Source organism: Tamandua tetradactyla, chromosome 6, assembly GCF_023851605.1.
Source record: "Tamandua tetradactyla isolate mTamTet1 chromosome 6, mTamTet1.pri, whole genome shotgun sequence".
Lineage (NCBI taxonomy): Eukaryota > Metazoa > Chordata > Mammalia > Pilosa > Myrmecophagidae > Tamandua > Tamandua tetradactyla.
The window spans coordinates 160,962,079-160,984,527 of record NC_135332.1 but is presented as its reverse complement, the minus strand read 5'-3'; the positions used below and the strand labels follow the sequence as shown (position 1 = coordinate 160,984,527).

The window sequence follows — 22,449 nt, the reverse complement described above, 5'->3', positions numbered from 1 at the left end:
ATCTGGGGGACCTCTGGAGATCAGTGAAATCAAAATTATCTGCATAGAAACACTAAGATGTTACTGATTTTCCCACTTTCATTCTTATGAGTGTACATGGACTTTTCCAGAGAGTACATCACATTTGATGTCATAATTGATTGAATATAGAAGCAGAAATGAGAATCTTACTGTCATTGATTAAACTAGATATTGAAGAAATTTGCAAAAATGTAAAAGTTTCACTAACTTTTTTATATATAAAACATAGGTATTTTTCATAAAATTATGCTATATGCTAATATAATAAATTTATTTTTACTTTTTAAAAGATTGGTAAATATTAAAATTTTATTTTCAATTTCTAATTATAGTTATATTGATACATTAACTTACTATAAACAACAACAAAAAAATTTTAGAGTATTTGCCTGTAAATTTAACAGTGGACATTTGGAGAACTGCTGATTTAGTCCATAACCCAATGAGGTCGGTATCATTTATCTCATAATTGCTCAGGACACCATGCTTGAAGGGTTGTGTAACTTGCTAAGAGTTACTGCAGCTGATGAACATTTGAGTATATTGAGTTTATTTGAACCCATTTAGTTTGACCCCAATGCTCTTAACCACTTCTTTCAGACTATGGTTAGCTGTGAGCCTGTTTTTTCCTTTAATTAGCTCATTTGTTGGAAAAGGAGGGCTAGTTTCTTGGAAGATTCTTTAGGGGGCTCTCCCTCTGGGTCTGTTAGCGTTTCTCAGAGTCAAACTTGGATCAGGATCCAATCACTGCAGCCCTGCTGCTGAAACAAATTTGGTTTTACTCTTCTTAAAAAATACAGATTCAGAATAGAGTCAGAACTAAGGACAAAGTGGTCTGATCCCAGCTGAGGAGTATGCCTTTCTTCAGTAGATGTAGCTAGAAGTGGTAGAGGAAAACTGGTCTGTTGGGTAGCCACACAGTTGGAGTTGAAATCTCCTACTAAGATAATGATATATTTTGAAAGACTTCATATCAATGACATAAATTAATAAATGTTTGATTATAGAGTCTGAATGTTAAACTTCTGGAGTTGAGAGTAAATTGTCTCCCTGCTTAATGTTAACAGATTCTGTAAACTATTGCTACCCAAGTGTGAAGGTGCAGTCTACAAACTGTTACCGGTCCACATGAGAGAAGAACAGAATTGAGATTGTTTAGAAATTTGCATAGCATTTTGACATTGCTGCGCTGTCCAAGCGTGTGACCCATGGACTTGCGTTTTCTAGGCCTTTTGAAAATTTGTTTTCTTAGTAAGTAATTTTTATTATATTTCACAAAAATTGGTCTTTGATGAACTAGGGGAAAACTAGTTATTCACCAACAGATAGCTTGACAAGTACTGTTTCTCAAGTACATGTTCATAACCCAGTTTAGCCAAATGTCTCTTTTTATAATGTGAGTCTGGTAATATTTTACAGGACTATACTTAAACTAGTACTGTGATATGCCACTACTTTTTTTTTGTCATGCAAGCAGTGGCCTGATAGTGGGAGGCTGTTTCTTGGATTTAAATAATCTGTAAATTGATTGTATTGATGGATGATTACCTCTACATTAAACTAAGAAGATTGCTTTCAACAATGAGAGAAGCCTCATCCAATCAGTTGAAGCTTTAAAGGAAGAACTGAGGATTTCAGCAGTCAGAGGAAGAATTTCCACCTCTATTTCAGCCAGCTAGTTTCTCCTGGGAAATTCATAAAAAAATCGTCAGTGGAGTTCCTAGCTTGCGCCTGCCCTGTGGAATTTGGACTTGCCCATCTCAAACAGTCATGTGAGCCAATTCCTATACTAAATCTCATAATATTTACATTATATTATGTATAATATTTATGTCTTCTGTTGGTTCTGTTTCTGTGGAGAACCCTGACTAATAAAATACCTAGGGATGGAATTGCTGGTTTGTATGGTAAAATCCTTTGTTTTTCTGAGTGTAATCACATGGAGTTCTGCATAATCAGCACTTTGTTTCATTGACTGACTGCTTGATTAATTAATTAATTCACTTCTTACCTGAGTGTTTTACTATTTTCCAGGCACTACAGATTAAAAAAAAAAATGAGTGAGGCATGGTTGTTTGTTTATTATTTCATCAAACCCACAAATATTTATTGAGCACACAGTATGTGCCAGGTAGTCAGTGGAGATATAAAGGTGGCTCACCCATGGTCACTGCTATTTTCAAGGTTAGGAGCTTGCTTACCTTTCTATTTTTACATAATTCCTCATTTTAAAATAAATTAATCTAATGGAAGAAAAGATTATTCATACTTACAACTGTCCATTTTTTCTACAATCTAGGTAACTTCTGTTTTTGTTATATTTGGGAACTTAAGGGATTTGGGTCACTTTCTTCAAAACCTCAGCTGCAAACATATTTCTTATGTTCTAGGTTCCTTTAAAAGTATGTTGCTTCAAAAGGCCATGAGAAACATCAAGAAGATGAGAGAGAACAAAAAAGATTAGGGGACTGAATGTCATGGAAAAGGCCTAGGAGAACAAAACCAGTTCCAGTGGTCTGATTGGACCATCTCCCCATTCTCTGCATCTGAATTCATTATCCTGGAGAGTTCAGACAAAAATCTTTAATTTCATCACAATTTGGTCCCACCATCATTTTACAATATACCAACTTCATTCCCCTCTCTGTTATAAAGTGATAAACATTACATATTTTCATCTATTTTAACTCTGTACCAGAATTATTCTCAATTTTAATATGATGACAGTGCATCATATTATATGCACTGATTTATAATAGTTTTAGCAAAAATCACCAGAACACTACAGTCTCTGTATTTTAAGGTAATATATTTAGACCCCTTTAAATTTAGATAATATTAAATAAAGTTTGCTTAAAAAATAAAATATCCAAACCTATAAAAAAAAAAAAAGTATGTTGCTTGGTTATTTTGTCTTCCTCACAAACAATATAGTGACCCTAAAACCAACGAACACTTTTGTATCCTCAGTTTCCATGTTGTTCTTATCCTACACTTGGCAATTTTAAATGTTTCTATTAATCCTAATGGACAAAATTTTGAAGCATTCCATCGTACCCCAAGATACCCAAACAGCTTTTACAGAAAAATTTATTGATTCAACACTGACAACATATTGATATAAGTGATAGCAAAACAATTTGAAAGTAAATAAGCACAATTTTTATATAAAATATAATATAATGGATGTTCATTGTACTTACACGAGAGTGCAGAGAACCCTTTATGTACTGTGGTTACTGCAGTAGGGGTCCTGTGAAGGAGTCATTTGTTGGAAGGAGCATTCTTCTTTCTGCACCATATTTTTTTCAATAGTTTTTAAACTTTTCTTGGTGGTTGACTCATGGCTATTTTGCATCTAACTGTCCTTAAAAATGAAGTTAAACACAGAAAAACTCCTTTAGGAAGAAATAAAAGCAATGCAAGAACATTTTGAAATGCATGGAAGTAACATATGTGCATTACAGGGTCATAGGAGATCAGACGTCTTCATCCCTCTCACTTATATGGATGTGAAACAAAATGTTTTGTGTTCATCCAAATGCAGTGTAATGTTATCTTAAGACATAACTTTCTACCAGTAGATTGGGCTTACTATTTATATATCAGTGCTTTTTGTAAAAACAATTAAAATGTACCATCCTACTTTAGTGTTCACCCATTTCTAGGCTTTTCTGTTTCATTAAAAAGTATAATCTGTGAACTTTATGAAAAGTAAACATTAGCGTTTTTATTTAAAAACCAGAGTTAAATTTCCATGGTTCGCTAAACCCCAACCAATATCACTCTTGTTGACTCTGAAGAATACCTAGGGCTCGAACTAAGACTCTATAAAGGTTTCATGCACTGAGTTTACTTTCCTGGAACCTAAATTCCCAGAGAGTTCCTGGGTCAGATAAATCCTAAAACCCAAAGGAACTAGCCTCTCCAAGATTGTTGATTGATTACATTCCCCTATCCTTTAGTGTCAACACCCTTTCTCAAAATATGAAAAAGTCAGAACAGGTATTGTCTAAAGATTCCTATAGATTGGGAGGGGGATCAGAGGAGAAGGAGGAGGTATAACAGGGAAAATATGACTGCTGAATCACTATATGAATATTCCTTCTAACCCCTAGTGTTTTGGTGCAGCTAGAAGAAAGAATTTGAGGTGGTGGAACCTTAGCACATGACAAACTCTGTAATATGTTCTTTAACTACTTGTTGAAGTGCTGTGAAAATTATTATTTTTTTCTTTTTTTTGCTTTGTATATGTGTTCTATTTAGAATTAAAAAAAACATTAAAAAATGAATGAACAGCCACTACATTTAATAACTTTAACAACAACACAAAAAACCATATTTAGAAGTATTCGTTCCACCCAGGTCTTCACAGAGCCAACTGCTTGTTCTTCAGTTCTCTTCCGCTCAGCTGTGGTCTGAGAGCAAGGCCCTTCCTGGATCCTCCTGGTTAAAGTTACCTTTCTGCTCCTTCCCATTATATTGCCTTTTGAATTTTTTTCATAGCACTTTTTTGTAATCTGTAATCACATTTCTTTCCCTAAAATTATCTGTCATTCTGAAGTAGTGGTTCTCAAAGTATAAGGATTCCCAAGACCCCTTCAGGGGGTCTGCAAGGTCAAACTATTTCATAATAATAAATAGCTGTTATTTGCTATGTTCACTTTCAACTTTTCACAAGTTTGCAGTGGAGGTTTCCAGAAACTACATGATGTGATATCATATCAGATTGAATGCAGAAGAGATGAGAACTCAAACTGTCTTCTATTAAACCAGGCACAAAAATGTAAAACAATGACATTCTTTTTCCTGATTAAATTTTTTTGTATTGGAAAATATAATTATTTTCCATAAAAGTTGTCATTTATGTTAACATGTAACTTATTGGTATTTTGAAATGAATAGTTAATAATTTGACCATTTATATTTTAATTTTTGATATGATCAATACAGAAGTTCTTTGAGGTCTTCAGTAATTTTCAAGAGGGTTAGAAGGATCCTGAAAACATAAAGTTTGAGAACGGTGAATTTAAAATAGGTGACTCATGAAAATAAGGACCTTACTTGCTTGATTCAATTTCATATCCCAAGGAATGGCAACGATGACTGGCCTATGTAAGTCATTCAGTGAATATGTGGGTGAATGAATTATTGAATGAATGAAAGAAGGTGAAAATAACAGAAGCCTGGCAATTTTTTTGTAAGACTTACAAGTCTTGCAGTAGTAACTGATCTTTACAGACATATTTGATAGAAAATTATTCCATTTTATAAAAAATCAATATTTTGGTCAGCTTTAAACTGTTCCCTGGTATGGAATTGAAAGGTTTTGATATGGTTTTGTTAGTGAGAGATGAGAGAGATTCTGCTTTATCTTCCTTTTTCTGCAGTATGGAAAATTTACCCATCAGGCTTAACCGTTCAAGTTTTACATTTTACTGACTTCTAGTCTAATTAATTCATTTGGATATTTTAGATTATTGATTTTTTACCCTATAATATTTAACATCTTAGAAGTTAAATCCTTTGTCGCTTTTAAATTCTCTTTTTTTGAAAAACCAAAGACTTAAAAAAATAGGGTTGTGTTAATAGACATTACATAATAATCTGCTTTCCTCTTTTAAATTGTCTGCACAGAATAATAAAGAATAAAAAAAAATTTCTAAATAGTAGAAAACGTGGTTTCCCTAGGGTAATTTTAGCAGGGAGGACATCTGTTTATTATCTTGCAGGTTGGGATTCCTTGCTAAGATCTGCCCAACTTGAGAACATGCAAATCTCAGAAATCTGAGACCCTTGTAGAGACATTGACCTAGTTAGAGAACAGTGCATACTGTGGGAGGCTGAATAAGTGTGTTTCGACCCCAGAATGTGACAAGGTTCCAGAGTAAAGAACTTTGTAATTTAGGGGTACTGCTCATCAAGTTGCTTTGATCTCTTAATTTATAGAAGAGGGATAATTTATAGAAGAATTTTCATTTAAAGGAAAAAGGAAATGGGTCAGCTGTAGTTCATAAGTAATCTTAAATATGGGGTCAAATCATAAAGCATAAGTCTCATTCTGCTGTGGAAAACTCAGATGCTTCTAAGATGGGTTACTGGTGCTATCTTTCCTCTCGTTTCAGTAGTGTAGAGATTCTTTCAAGTAGGGCTTGATTTCGTCTTTTTAGTTAGTTAACATTAATATAATGTTCACTTTTGGTTTAGTGGCCTTATTTTACAGCACAATAATCTTAAAATAGAAGCAAGGAAACTTGTAGTGTTTTGACTAGCAGTGTGTGCTGCAATTACCCGAGGAGTTACACAAAACAAAAACAAAAAAGGGAGGCTAGGTCATGTTATTTGATAAAAAGTAAGAATGAAGTAGAATGTTAGAATCACCTGGAGAACCAAAGAACAAAAACAGAAACAACCCCCCCAAAATCAGTAGAGGACCCCCAACCCAGTATCAATTAACTCAGAATTCCTAGGGTTAGATTCAGGTATCAGTATTTTAAAGCTCTCCAGATGACTCTAACATGTAATTATGGTGAGGGACCTTCTTCATTTATGTTACAAAGCTCCATAGGTTATTTGTATAAACTGAGAACAAAGTAATAGGGCTCCATTTGTGACACATATAAACAAAAGTAATATTGGAGCATATTTTTGTTTTGGAAAGCTGTTAAGTTCTCCATGTATCTTTCATGTTTTTAAAAGAGCAGGGAGCATGACATCAATAAAAAAATTAGTTTAAAAATGTTTCAGCACTGTTTTATGGACAAATACATATGATTGGTGACAGGGAGAGAAAATGTTCAAATTATTAACTCTTCATTTCAAAATACCAAAAAGTTACATGTTAACATAAGTTGCATCTTTATGAATCACTGGTGAATGTGACTGAAACAGGACCTTTGTGGGGGGAATCCATCTTGTGGTTTATGAGATTAGTGTTGCTAAAGAGTAAAAACAGTATTGCGTTCTTGCAACCAGTGGCAGTTTCCTGTATGCTACTTGTCTTTTAGTGACCAGTTTAATTTGACCATCAGCATAATTTCCTTGTAGCCTTTTGCTGCCTGTTCTTTAACCCTACTCACCTTTCCCTGCTTCTTGCATGGAGCTCTGCTTCCCCAGCCAGTCATAAGGACTTTTTCTAGAGCTGTCACTACTCTAACTTCTCAGTTTCAGAAGCCTTGTCGTTATAAACATGTTTGGAGCACTGAAAGTTACTCAGTCACTCTGAAGTGATTAAAAGTACTTTGGAGTCAGAAGTCACATCTCACTTCCCTGATTTAATAATTCTCTATCAGGTTGTCTTTGTTTCCTCTTCTGTAAAATGGGGAAAATAATATTACTGACTTCAGGTGATTGTGAGGATTCAATGAGTTATTGCATGTGGAGCACTTAGTGGTGTGTTTGACTTCTTGTGAGTGATCAGTAAATGTCTACCATTCATTCATTCAGCAAATATATTTTGAGCATCTTAGCTCTACCACTTCTCAGATGTGTGACCTTTAGTCATTTACTTAATTTCTCGTTGCCTACATTTTCATATCTCTATCACTTTCCTTGTAAAGTTATGAGAATCACTTAATTTGATAGTGCATGAAAAATAATTGGAATATTGCTTAGTATGTAATTTTAGTAAATGTAACCTATTATTATTAAATGATATCAGTTACTATTTCTATCAATAATGAATTTGTTTTTAATGAAATGCTACATAATAAAACATTAATGAACTATTGTTAGACTTCTTTTTCCTCTGAGAACTTTCTGTTACATCTTAGACTGTTACTAGTTAGATTATCAGGCCATTGGCTTACATTAAATAATGATAATAGCAATAATACTGTTAATTCTATGTTCTTTCAAAGCATTTGACATATTTATTAACAACTCCACATAGTGGGGATTATTATTAATAATTTTATTATTATTGTGAACTCTTAAATGAATTGTTACCTCCTTTATCTTTGTGGAATGTTCAAGACAATAATATAAAAGCTGGTTATTCCAGTTTCTTGTTAAATGTATCTTCCCATTGTTGCTTCCTATGACTAGTAAGATGGTCATATCAGGAAGGCAAGTTAAGAATTTGTTAGAGTGTTCTGCTTTCCAGGTGTCTGGATAACTAAAGTCTTTATCAGTGTGTCTTATTGGTTGTTTTCTCATGTATTTCAGAAGGAAGTTCTCTTTCTGTTAACAAGTTTAATGAGCACTTCCTTAATAATAACCTGGGGTGAGAGGGGTATTGTTTGATTTGGCTGAAGGAACTCCTGGATCCCAGAGCTTTTGAGCATTGATTGGCTGCTTGGTCATAAATGCTGCACATGAATATTTTTGATGTCTTCAGTTTTCAGGAGTTTTGGATGTACATTGAGACTGAGTGTTAACTATTTGCATAAGGGAAAGAAAGTGATTTATATAATTTGGTGGTTTTTACAATCCACTGTATGATTTTTTTTCCCCCTGAAAATAAAGGGAATATAAATTATAAAAATAAGTTTTAAGCTCTCTTCTGTATTTTCTTTTAGGTGATATTAAAAATAATCAAACATTACCAAGAAGAAGGACAAGGAACTGAAGTTGTCCAAGGAGTGCTTTTGGGCCTGGTTGTAGAAGATCGACTTGAAATTACCAACTGCTTTCCATTCCCTCAGCATACAGAAGATGATGCTGACTTTGACGAAGGTAAAGATGTTTATCTTTTAAGTTTATCTTTGCAGTGCACACATGGATGTTAATACAATATCATAACCAAGCATTCTCTATTGGGTTGGCGTAGTGACTTGATTTATAAATTTCTTGGAAAAATTATGCAGATTTTGTGAAATAATGATTTATATCATAAACTTTATTAGTTTGGCCTTTACTTATTTGGAATTTGTGTTGCTGGTTTGTAATAATTTGGATAGAGCGGTGCTGATGTTGACTTTCCCATTATGAAATTAGTTTGCTTCTTAACTTGAATTGTGAGGAACAGATCAACATTGTGTATCCATTCCCTCTTTAGTATTTTGACTCAATCAGTGTTTTTAGAAAGATGAGTTGAGTACTTGTTTCAGGAAGCGTTTTATATTTATAAGTATAATCACTTTGTAAGCAAAGTCCTCTAGCAGTTAATAGCTCACATCAACAGCCAAGATCGACATCCTAAAAGTTTTTTTTCTTTTCTTAATCTAGTTGTAGGTGCCCTTTCACTTGTCTGAACTCTCAGAGCTCCTTTTCTGTGCTCATTTTGTTTTAACTGATTACTTTCAACTTCGATAAAATGTTACTTATCTCACCTTCGTAGTTCTTTGAAAGAGTAACTGACCCCAAATCTGCTTTTGCTCAGGTTGATACCTTGGTATGTCAATTTGATCTACAAATCAGTTTTTCATTGAAGTAATACCCCTAGAAACTAACCACGGCCATTTTGATATAATGCACTTTGAGTAATTGCATTTTTTTTAAACCTTTGTGCACTGTGCATCTTTTTTTTTTTTTTAAAGCTGATTGGTCTCTCCCTGTTTAGTTTAAATTACCATAATATTTATACCTCAGATGGGGATTAAGATTTCTTTGCCATCAATTCTAGCAGTATTAGGATATTTCTACTCTCTTACATACCAGCTTGTCTGAGGATGCTTAATTATAATTTATTATTAATTTTTTTAGAGCCAGAAGACAAGGGATTGTTAATACAATTTCTCTGTTTCACAAGTGAGGAGCCTGAGAGGTTCACTTGAAGTGACTTGCTCAAACTTCCACTAATGAAATAAATTCATTCCAGAAGAGTTTCTTAGGTAGTTAATTTTGTTTTACAAAATTCTCAGTTTAGAATATGAACAAGAAATTCAATGCGATTACATTAGTAAGAACAAGCAAAATGTTTCTGGTTTTGGATCTTGATCATTGGAAACTAACTTCTTATGGGCTTGGGTAATTGACCGAGATGTGGTTGCATTAGCATGCCCTTTAAGAAGTTCATTAAAAATGATTTAACAACATTGAAGTACCGATAGACTCCAATTTACCATTAAATAATAAAACAAAAATAACTGGGCATTGTGTCCTGCTGGGGAATTGCCTATAATCAATAGTTACTCTGCAAGATTGGGAATTTTTATCAGTCCAGTGTTTTAGACTAGGAAACTGATAGTCAGAGAGATAAATAACTTGGAATTGGTAGAGTATAGATCAAAACTGCAGCTGCCTGGTTTCACATCCCATGATTTTTCCACTATACTATATTGTTTTAGATGCTTAAAGAAGTGAAGGCCAATGCTTAAAGATTGTTGAGTGTATTTATCATTATTCTGTATCTGAAATTTGCTTTTTGTGCACAATAATTAAATTTGTTTTTCTTGATTTACCTTTAGAAACTAATGGGATTTTCCTTTTGTTGATGTGTATGAAAATCCAAGACAATCTCCTATATATTTTTCTTTTTTAAATTCACTAAGTTGAAATTTAGATAACAAAATTAGCCAATTTAAAGCAAGCCAATTCAGTGGCATTTAGTGCATTCATATAATATTGTGCAACCACCAGATCTGATTACTTTCAAAACATTGCCCTCACTCCAAAATAAAACTCCATACCCATTAAACAGTCCCATGACCTTAGGCAACCTCCAGTCTTCATTCTGTCTGTAAATTTACCTATCTGGATATTTCATGTAAGTACAGTCTTACAATATGTGACCTTTTGTGGCTTATTTCACATAGCATAATGTTTTTGAGGTTCATCTGTGTTGTAGCATGTACTTTATACCTTTTATGGCTAAATAATATTTGATTGTATGGATGTACTACAGTTTGTTTATACATCATCTGTTGACGGGCATTTGGGTTGTTTGCATCTTTTGCCATTTGTGAATAATGGTGCTGTGAGCATTGGTGTACAAGTGTCTGTACAGGTCCCTGCTTTCACTTCTTTTAGGTATATACCAAGAAGTATAATTCTGTTTTCAATTTCCAAAGGAACTGCCAAATTGATTTCCACAGTGGCTACATGATTCTGCAGTCCATCGCCATTGTATGAGACCTGTTTTTCTGCATCCTGTCAGCGCTTATTATTTTCTGCTTTTTTTTTGAACACTTGCCAAGTGGTATCTCATTGTAGTTTTAATTTACAGTTCTCTGATGACCAGTCATCTTAGGCACCTTTTTTTTTAATTTTTAATTTTTTTTGTTGTGCATCTTTTTATATGCTTATTAACTGCTTGTATATCTTTAGAGAAATGCCATAAGTCCTTTTTCCCATTTCAAAATTTTTGTTGTTGTTGAAGCATTTCTAAATATATTCTAGATACTCACCATTAGGTTTTCATCAAACTTGGGTAAAAACTGAAATCTCCCATAAAGGCCCAGTGTTTTATTTACTGCTTTTCAGTTATTTTATGCCTGTGAAAGCTAATATTCACTCAGGGAAATATTTTTTTTATCTGCCTTCCACTTTAGGGAAGTAAAATACTTACAATATTAAATTATGGTATATTAAATTTAATAATTGCGTATTTTAAGTTGCTCAGACTTTTTTTTTCACATGGGCAGACACCAGAAATCGAACCTGGATCTCCGGCATGGCAGGCAAGAATTTTACCACTGAGCCACTGTCGCACCACCCAGGTGTTTGCTTTTGATGCCTCATGTAAACTGTAGATTTTAATCTATAGGCCAAAAGTGAAATGTTAATGAATGTTTAAAATCAGGGGTTGGCAAACTACTGTGGAGAGCTAGCCATCTGCTTTTGTGAATAAAGTTTTATTGAAACACTGCCAGACCCATTCCTTTCTGTATTTTCTGTGACTGCATTCCTGCTTGTACAGAGACACAGGTGAGTAGTTGTGACAGGGATTGTGTGGGCCCCAAACCTAAAATATTTACTTTCTGGTCCTTTAAGCAAGTTTGATGGCCTCCATTCTATAGTATGCATGAACAAGCATACTATAAAAAGAGTAACCTTTTCTTACTCCTTATTTCTCCCTCTTTAATAAGGTTAAATAATAAATTTGTGGGGGTGCAAGGGTAGTTCAGTGGTAGAATTCTCGCCTGCCAGTGGGAGATCCAGGATCTATATCCGGTCCATTTACTTCCCAAAAAAACAAACAAGCCTGCAAAACAAATAAACAAAACAAACAAAAATTCAATAAATGGTGCTATAGTAACGGATATTCACATGGAAAAACAATGAAATGTGACCCCATCATACAAATGAATAAGTAAATAAATACATTTGTGGCTTTTTGTTTGTCTATTTCTTATCTAGAAATTGCCGTTAACATGACTCTAGTCCAGAATGTATTGTGAGCACAGAAATGAAAATATTGCTATTATAGGAGGTTATTTTCCATTGTGTACCTGGAAAGTGTCACACTCGTTATCTTTTGCTTAATTTTAATGTCTTTTTACCTTTTTAAAATCACATATTATGTTATTGGTGTTTAGGGGAACTGTCTGTAGTTAATTGAGAAGAATGGCATTAAGATCATCGTTACATGTGAGTTTGAGACCATGAAATATAGATGGAAATCCCAGCTTAATCCTCAAGCTTTGTGACACTGAATAACTTAACTTCTGAACCAATTTTTTTTTCTGACTCTGTAGTATCTTTTCATTTAGCAGTTAGTATTGTTCACTTACTGAGTACTAGAAACAAAGCAAGAAGGATAATTTCTTTGTAGATTAATTTGTTGTGTATTTTACCTTGGATTAGGTTAGTATAGTATAATGGATAATTTACAACCTAGAAAGGTCTTGTGGCATGAAATCTCTCTTGTTTCTTTCCATTAATTCACTATTTATTTTTGCAGATGTCTTAACTCATTTTAGTGGTTTAAATTTGGATGCACTATTATATTATAGAATTTACTTTTCTAGTTGAAAGTAAGTTGCTCATATTACAGATCTATGAAGTAGAGAAACTCATACTGAAATTCCCATTAGGGGGCACTATTATCAAGCTTTGGAGAGCTGAAGAATAATTTGTTCTCTTAGTCTTGCAACCCAAGGCTTGCAAAAGAGGAAAAATATTTTCATCAGATAAGATTCAGATACTGTTATATAACTGAATTCCTTAAATATGTTATAAAGTGTGCTGAATTAAATACAGATTCAATAACTCACTGTCTTGTTTTTCAGCAGACTAAATCGATTTAATATTGCAGGTGATATAAGAAACTTACTTCTCATGTCTCAGAGCCAAATCCATAATTTTTATATTTGGTGTGGACAAATATTTTATTTTGCACCCTTTAAGTCATTCATACAGGGTGAGCCTTGTCTTCAAAACATGTTTTTTCAAAACAAATATGAAGATTGTATTGTGCTACTAAAATGAAGTTAAGGGAATAACATGATGCCTAAATTATTCCGACAGTTTTAATGTGTACAGCACGTAAAATTACTGAATAGTAATTCCAAGCATTGAAGGATATGGTCGTACACACACCTGCACAGCTTTTAGTTTTTTTGTTCATTTTCAGTTAAAAGAAAGTTGTTACTAGAAAATTATTTTCTTTTTAATTATGCAAGTTTGATGTTAAAGCAAGAAATACTAGTGTAGACTATTCCATACAATTGTTTTCTTACCGTTTAGCTTTTAAAATAAAGGCAGTGCTGTAGAACCTTAAACAGATTTTCCAAAGGCTAAAATATGAATTGACAAAAATGTAATTAAAGTAAGATGTATGCAGAGTAATTTTTCACAGCATAGGTGTTTATTTTAATCACAGGGTTCTGAGAGAGTAGTATGTATGGTTATATTATTTGGAATACTGTTATGCAAGTAAGCCATATTTTGCATTGGAGAAAATCTCTGCCTAATTACTTTTTGAAGTCTCACCTTCTGTTTATTCTTAGTTTGCCTGGAGCCTACGCTCAAGGCAAAGCTGCTTGCAACCTAGCTTTTGGTTACCATTTTGGTGTTGTGTTGCTTTTGAGTTCAGGGAAGAGTTAAGTCAGGACAGAAAAAGTTTTTCATATATTTTGGGCAGATCGGGGCATTTGGTGAAAAGAGGTGATTTATTATTTTGTATTATCTGTATGAATAGTCAGCAATCATTGTGATGTTTCACAAATTCATTTATTAAAAACATATATTTTTTATGGTTTGGTTTTGGTATTTGATTTTTTTAAGAGCTTTTCTTGGTAGAAATATTGGAAATATATGTAGACATTTTGGGGTGTATTTTCAAACTCATTGGAGGAGTAGAAACATGTTAGTAAAGTAAGAGGTAATGAAAGTATCGTGAGGAATTGTGGTTTATCCCAGGAAAGCTGTAAGTGAAGATGGATCTTTTTAGAAGATGACTTCAGATCATTATGTTTCAGATATTTCTGAATAAAAATAGTAATTCATTTCAGCATTTATCCAGCAGATTACATTGAGTGTGGTGGAGCAGATATGAAGATACCAAATCCTCCTTACAGCCTTGAAATTAAGTGGGAGAGACAAGTGTGTAAATAAAAAATTTTGAAACAGTTTGTATAAGTCCTATGTGAAGAAGGAAAAAGTAATGGAAACACCTCTTAGGAGATGACTTCACAAGCAAAGTGAGGTCTGACTTTAGGTGAATGTCAGTTACAGTTTCAAGTAATTGTTAAGGAAGCTACATCTTGTGATGTAGTTCATATTTCAGGGACCTCATAAATAACGCCATATATCATTAGAAATATGAACAGAACTATTTAATATATGTTTGGTTTTGTATTTTTATAGGTCAGAAATAATTATGTTTCTTGAAAGTGCTTTTTCAAATTTTGTTGCTCCTTTCGTATCGAGGTAGAGAAGTTGATTTTGACTTCTAGGCTCTTTTGATAAGTAAAAGGATTACTCACAATATCAGTGCCCATGTTTGTAGAAACTTGGGATCCATGCTGCAGTTAACTCTGAATAGTTAGTAAGATATTTAAATAAAATAATAAATTAAATATTTAATACATATTTCATCTAAAATGAAACATTGTGTATAGGCAGATAACTAGAGAGAATCTGTACACTGAATTATGTTAGTCCCTTGGCCACCATCTTCTTGTTTTTCCTGGTACTATTTTGAAAATGTTAAACCATTTAAATGTATTTATTTACATAGCAAGGTAATGAACTTTAGATTATTGCTCACTTAAATTATTTTAATCACTCAGCCTTTAGTTTTTGGTTTATTAAGACAATTAGGATATGAGAAGTTAAAACCCAAATATGAAGCATCAAAGCAATATTTTTATGCTTTTCTTTGTTTTTCAGTTTGGGAGTATGAAAAATTTAAATTCCAGAATAGGAGCAAAGTCTAACTTCAGTTCAAACCCTGAAAAATATTTATATGTTAACTTTGTATTTCAAAATTTAGTTTTTTTTAAAAAAATAAGTTGAGAAACTCCTGTGCTTGGAAAGATATGCTATTGTAAATGTGGTTAAGGTAAAAGATTTTTCTTCTTAAAGAAATTAAAACGCTTTACACTGTTCCCTCCCTTGGTCCCCAAAGTATAAGTGCTATGGTTTGGAAAGAAGCCAAGTAAAACCTGCTCACATTTTGTGCAGACTTAAAGTAATACTTTAAGATTTGAAAATTACAGGTGGATACAGTACTTAAATGGTATTTAAAATTCCTGACTTTCCTAAGTCTAAAAATGTAATCCTTAAATTACTATTCCCAGTGGTTTATATTTTAATTAAATAAAAAGTGTCTTATTGAATCACAGCTTTAGGTAAAGATCTTTTAATTTATTATTGCACTTTCAGGTAATAACCATTAAAAATGAACTGTTTTGGCATTAATTAGAATGCTAAAAGCTACAATTACAATATCTAACTGAAAGATGATTGCTATTTCTGTTTTTCTAAAAATTGTTCAGACCACCGTAGTTCTTGTCTTGCTTCCCATCTTGCCCAGACAGAGTGCTGTCCAACCTCACTCTCCCAATTAACTATATTACCTGATCTGCAAATGTTGTAGATTGATATATTAATTAGATTTGATGTTTCAATGCTAATTCTTTGTATTTAAAAAGTATATCTTAGTCATGTCTGTGAAGTGTTCTATTTATTTTCTCTTTGTGCCTATCTAGGGGAAAATTTCATAGCTCTGGAAACTTTCATCTTTTGGATGTTACTCTTTATGGTTTATTTCCAGTTTCAGAGTGGTGTTTTCATATCTTTATCCTTCACCATGAGAATTGTTTTTGATACTTTTTTTTAAAATCAGTTATTTTTTTACTCAGTACATTTAGGTGCTTTCTAAAATAATTGAAAACAAAGGAAATACTTATTTTGAAATAAGTAAAAATGTAAATGTAGAATTTATTATGTGATCCTCTGTCTCCTCCTTTCCTCACCCTCTGTGCATAATTATCCTTTTTTTCCTCTAACATCTAACCTACAGATAGCATCTTTTAATATACAGTCAACCGTCTCTCCCCTACTTAATTGGTAAGAGGATCACAAAATTATTCCAATGGTCTTGTTTCTTTTTTATAGACTTGAATAGATGATGACTCTGTATTTTGGTGGCAGGCTTATATCTCTGCAGCCAGCAGCATTATAATAAAAGCCAACAGCAGGGTCCTTGGCTGGGACCGTTTGGCCTTGTGGCTGGCTGTTAACTCTAGCATCAGGCTGCAATGGCAGTAGTAACAGCACCACAAATACCACTTGTCCTGAAGCCACTGTAGCTTTCAAGTTCACCTTCTCTCACTTTAACCTCTCCTTTACTTTTCTTTTTTCATTCTTTTAAAGCTGCGTATTCATCAAGTCAGTCTTTGAGTGGGAGCTATATGCCAGGCGTTTCCACTGGTTCTTGTTTACGTACATCTGTGGTATGCATAGATTTTGAAGTACTTGTTACTTAAAGAGTTTTGCTGCTCCAAGCAATATATTTGACTTGGAGTTTCAGGAGACTTGCTAGCACCTTATTTTAATGGAATCAGATTATTAATATAAAATGAAGATCTTTATGACTCATGCCACCAGGTGAAAGTGTCTAAAAAATATTTTGTGTAGTAAGAAAATGACTTAGATTAAAATTATGTGTCTACAAATGTATACCTCTCCAAGTCTGCAGTTCACAGTGACTCTAGGTATATTTGTTTTGTAAGATAATTTTGTTCCTAAAAAATTGATAAATTGATCCTGACCATTTTCATATTAGAAATATTTTATTTTTACTTTTGACTAATTCATCATTTGGTAGCAACTCCTGATACTTTAGATAAAAGTTTCTCTCTCAGTAATGCAATCTGTAAATGAATCTATTCAGGTACTTTAAAAAATCTCCTAAGTTAAAATAATTTGCATTACCCTACCCCTACTCTCCTAGGGGAAAAATTAATATTTAATTTTCTTCTCTTATAATCGCTACTACAACCACTACCCAGAAAACAGATGAGACAAAACATTAAAAGGACTCAGCACTAGAAGAATGTGAAGGATGTGCAAAGAATGTCATATATTTTGATGGGTATTAGCCGTTTTCTTTGATAAAATGAGGAAAGGGATAGTGTAGAAATAACATGAAATATTAAGATTACTATAAACTACATTGGGTTATTTCTTTGTTTTTCTGGAGATATTTGATACGTGATTGTGAGACAGATGTTTTATTTGAATTCAGATTTGTATTTCCTTCCAAATTCTCTCCTCATTTTACATGCAGTTGATAAAAATAACTAGTAAAAATTCTACATATTTGGAAGTGATGTATGTGCATATATAGCATTATAATTCTTAGTAGAAAAAATTCCTAAAATCATTTACATATGATTCTGAAAGGCATAAATGAAGGAAATCTTGATAGAGTTCTCTTGAAGTTTTGTTATAGTTCTGGTTTTACCACTAATTGTATCTTGGGTCTCTCCATCCTCAGGTTTCACATTTACAGAATGGGTCACAATAGGAACTTGTGTAATTCCTTCCTTTAGCGTATGGAAAACTGAGGCTCAGAGAGGCCCAGCATTCCAGAATTAGAAATCCCGCATGTCTATCTAATACATAATCCATCACAATTTAGGGGGGTTGTCAGTAATCCCAATTTTTTTTTAGAATCCCGTTGAGTAATACAGATGCCTACATTTATAACTTGTCAGCATGATTTATTTATTGAAGGCCAATTTTTGGTGTAATCATTACCATCAGCACAACTGGAATCATAAAATATTATTGTAATTAACCCTGGATTTCAGAATTTAACTGGTTAAAGGCTCTAGTATTTTGCTACATGGATTGGAGAAACTGATTGAAAAGTATAGATTGAGCTGTGTAGGTTAGGAGGAGAAAAATTGTTCTTATTAAATGCCACTAAATGCAATTACAATAGTTTGAATAGATGGCTTGATTTGACTTAAGAAATAGTGTCTGCCTGATGACACAGAAAGACTTTCTAGAATATATTGCATCACAGATGACTTATGATAAAGCTTATCATGTGAACTTCCTTCTTTACTGAGTGCACAGTATGGTTAAGTGGTATGTTATGCACTGCCTCCAATCTGCTCTGACTGCCATCTGGGCAAGCAGAATGAAAGAGAAGAGAGCATGGAAAGAAACTGGATCAACTGTAAGGAATGTGTGTGAACACTGGGTGCCACTCATGAAACAATAAGCACTTAGTGTGTTTCCTTTGTAACTCGTACAACTAGCTGTTCCTTTGTAACTAGTAAAATTAGCTGTCTGTAAATGGAGGTGTGCAACCTGTACGCCTCTCACAATTCATCTTTTGGCATCATAATACCTATGGCTGGAACAAACCATTAAATCCAGGAACAGGTGACCATGATCATATTACCCTTTTCTTATTTTATTTATTTATTTATTTATTTTTGAGTGCCATGGGCTGGGAATCAAACCCGGATCTCCTGCATGGTAGGTGAGAATTCTACCACTGAACCTCCTATGTACCCCTGTTTTAATTTTTGATAGAATAATTTTGCTGCTTCTGTATTTGACACCAAGATTGGGGTAGTTTTAATAATCCTACCTCAGTGGAAATATTTTGGAAATGAACTACACTGTATAACAAACTTCCTGAGAAATATTTAAAATATTTAAAAGGCAATAAGATCTATAGATGAAAAATTACCTGGAAACCATACAAATTGTAATCAACAGTAAACCATAGGAATGATGGAGAAATTGTTTTTTTCTTGAGTTTGGTCTCTATGAATGATTTCTGAGATTCTTGTGAGCTGGGGCCAGTGCCTTACCTGAGGGCCTATAGAGTGGATAAAAGAAGTGACTTTGTAGTCGCTTTGGGACTTGGTACAAATCCCAGTTTAGCCTTACTTTTCCTCATAAGCCTCATTTGTTTCTTCTGAAAAATGGGGTTGATGATATCTAACTCGAAATGTTGGTGTGTTTATTAAATAAGGCAATAAATCTAAAGCATTAAGCATGGTTTCTGGCAAATAAGTGCTAAAAAAGGTGCTTATGATTATCTAATAATAAAAAATTTATAGTATAATACGTACTGATGACCTAGAGATACTTTAAAGTCTAGAATATTTTCAGAATCAGTGAAGAAAAGTTTAATTCCCATTCCGGATCGAGTTAGCCTTTAATTAGTTTTAATAGAAATTTTTTTTTTTTTATGCTATATGGTGGGGGTCACATTTCATTCTTTCTCCAGGTGAATATCCCGCTATTACAGCCCTAGTTGTTGAATTTTTGTTTGTTTTTTTGTTGTTGGTTTATTTGTTTGCTTTTTTGGGATGTGCATGGGTGGGAAATTGAACCAAGATCTCCTGCATAGCAGGTAAGAATTCTACCACTGAACAACCCTCGCACCCCCAATAGAATTTTGATATTTTTAACTATTGTTAGAAATTGCATAGCCTTTTTGTTTGTTTGTTTGTTTGTTTTTTGCATGGGCAGGCACCCAGAATTGAACTCGGGTCTCCTACATGGCAGGCGAGAACTCGGCTAGTGAGCCACCATGGCCTGACCTTGCATAGCCTTTTGATACTAATAAATACTAATAATTTGATACTAATAATTCAGTTTTCTTTATCCCTAGAATTAAATTGGAAATTTTGGCTCTGAGCACATCCCTGATGTTCTCAGCTTCATGCTCTCTGTTGGGAATTGAATTGTGTCCCCATAAAGACACATTGAAGTCTTAATCCGTGTTCTGTGTGAGAATCCATTTGTAAATGGGACCTTTGAAGATGTTGTCATTACTTAAGATTTGGCCTCATTTATGGATAGGATCTTCTAAGAATCCTATTTAGATGAAACCAGATTGCATCAGGGTGGATCCTAATCCATATGATCAGAATCCTTATAAGGCAGAGGAAATTTGAACACAGAGAAATTCATAAGACAGTAAAGGAGACAGATCGCCATGTGATGGAGTCAGAGATTCAAGCTGAGAGATGCCAAAGATTGTGGCATGACAAAGATTAAAATTCTACAGACTCTATGAGATTACATGGCCTGGTGAGACCTTCATTTTGGACTTCTAGACTCCAAGGCTCTGAGACAATAGATTTCTGTTGTTCAAGCCACACCATTGTGTGGTATTTGTCATAGCAGCCTCTACAAACTAAGATGCTCTCTTTATCTGAAAAAAGGTAATTCTGTACCAGATTTTGATCAACACTCACATCCCCTATCAGAAAAGCCTGTAGACTTTGCCTGTGGATTATATAAATGCCATGGCTGCCTTTACTTGGAGTATAAGAATTCAGCAGAGCCAAAGAGGTAGAATCTTATTTTCTGATCACAGTGAAAGGTCTCTCTTATTTTAATGTTTGGTTTATACCTTATAAAATAGTTATTTTTGTGTGCATATGGTTACCATTTTTTTTTTTGGTTACTGTTTTGATGTAAACATGTGAGCCCCTTAAAAAACTGTGTTCACTGTGGATCATCTGGTACTCCCTTAGGTACTCCCTTAGGAATTAACATAACTTTCTGTACATGGCTAATAATACAAAGCCACCATGGTTTCTGTGGTTTTATAAGCCATGGCTCCAGTTCTAAAATGTTTAAAATGAGACCCATGCTCTCTTCTTTTAATATTTTGGATAAAGAGTTGTCCTATCAGAAAGCTGTAGTAAGTTAAGCAAATCCATAACTGGGAGGAATTAATAACAGAAAGTTTTTGTTGACACCAGGAAATAGATTAAATAGCACAATTGTGGTAATGAGTACCATATATGATAAGCTTGAGCCACCTGGATTTTATTAGGCTGCTTGATACTTTGATCACAATATTATTTCAAGGCTTGTCTTTTTAAATTGCTAAGGTTTCTTGTCATCTTAGTGATTTAGACCACAATTTCTTTCATTGCACAGAGATTTTTTAAAAGAAGGGATCTGGCCAAGTCACAATTCTGAGAAGGTACAAGTTCAACAGCTAGGCTAACCTTAGAATGAAAAAACATGTTAAATATAAAATTAAAGCTTCTAAGTACAGCAGTTGAATATTGAGTTCATCTGACCTTCCTTCTCTTTGTTTTTTTTAATTGGATCATAAATTCTGCGGTATCATATGGTAGTGGAGTACTATAGGATGTTTAATATAATGCAATTAATTATTTTTTGGTGTAAATGTATTCATTAAAATATATGTATTTCATGTTTTGAGACGATAATGTACTGCTGTCAGTTTCCCTTCAGCTGGTACTAAGTGGTTTGACAAACATCTGAGGATTTGTGGAAAGATTTTAACTACTCCACCTATAGTGAATAGATTATACTAATCACAGAATTTAAGTTGTTTGAGAAATTGTCTGTTTGCCTTTGAACTTGAAATCTTTATATTTTAGTTGGCCTAATAGGGATGAATGGAAATTTTGGTTGTGAAAATCAAATTTTCCTTTCCCTTTTTTTCTTTACTATAAAAATAGCCTTCCACAGTTATTTGATGGTATCTTTATTATGTATCTAAGCAAATACTGTGACTTTAAAAATAAACGCACATTTTGACTAGTAAAGGGAAGATTTAATAATTTAAGATATACCAGTGTTCTCAGCATATTAGTGATAATTAAGTGCATTAAAAATTTACACATGAATGTTTTGTTCATTTATTAATGTACCCATTAATTTTCACTGATTATATTTTTGAGTACTGTTGTGATTGTTATAATTTTGGTTAAATTTTTCTTCTCTCCATGTAATTTTTAAGCCTTGTTAATACATCTATGAATGTAATAGCCCTTTTTTTTTTTTTTTTTTAATGTGGGCAGGCTTGAACCTGGGTCTTCGGCATGGCAGACAAGAACTCTCTGTCAGTGAGCCACTGCTACCCACCCTTAGCCTTCTTTTAATATGCTTGATTGGTCCTTATCAGTGAAAGGAATATATGAAAATGACAGTCAACAGCCTTTTTGTTTTCCCTAATAAGACAAAGGAGAAAAATAGGAAAATATTTGAACACTGGAAATAATTGCTTATCAAGAGTTTATAACACATTCTTGTTTTTGCAAAGTAGGGTTGTACTTTAGGTTTCAGAGGTATCAA

At 33.4% G+C, this 22,449-nt stretch overlaps 1 protein-coding gene across 2 annotated transcripts in view; it reads left to right on the top strand.

Annotated features, from left to right (window-relative positions):
* The window catches only part of EIF3H (eukaryotic translation initiation factor 3 subunit H), a 138,667-nt gene that overhangs the window by 48,192 nt on the left and 68,026 nt on the right, over window positions 1-22,449 (top strand). For both annotated transcript variants that reach the window (XM_077167518.1, XM_077167519.1), the window contains exon 2: window positions 8,541-8,697. In XM_077167518.1, the coding sequence (XP_077023633.1) occupies window positions 8,541-8,697 (157 nt within the window). The remainder of the gene's footprint in view (window positions 1-8,540; window positions 8,698-22,449) is intronic.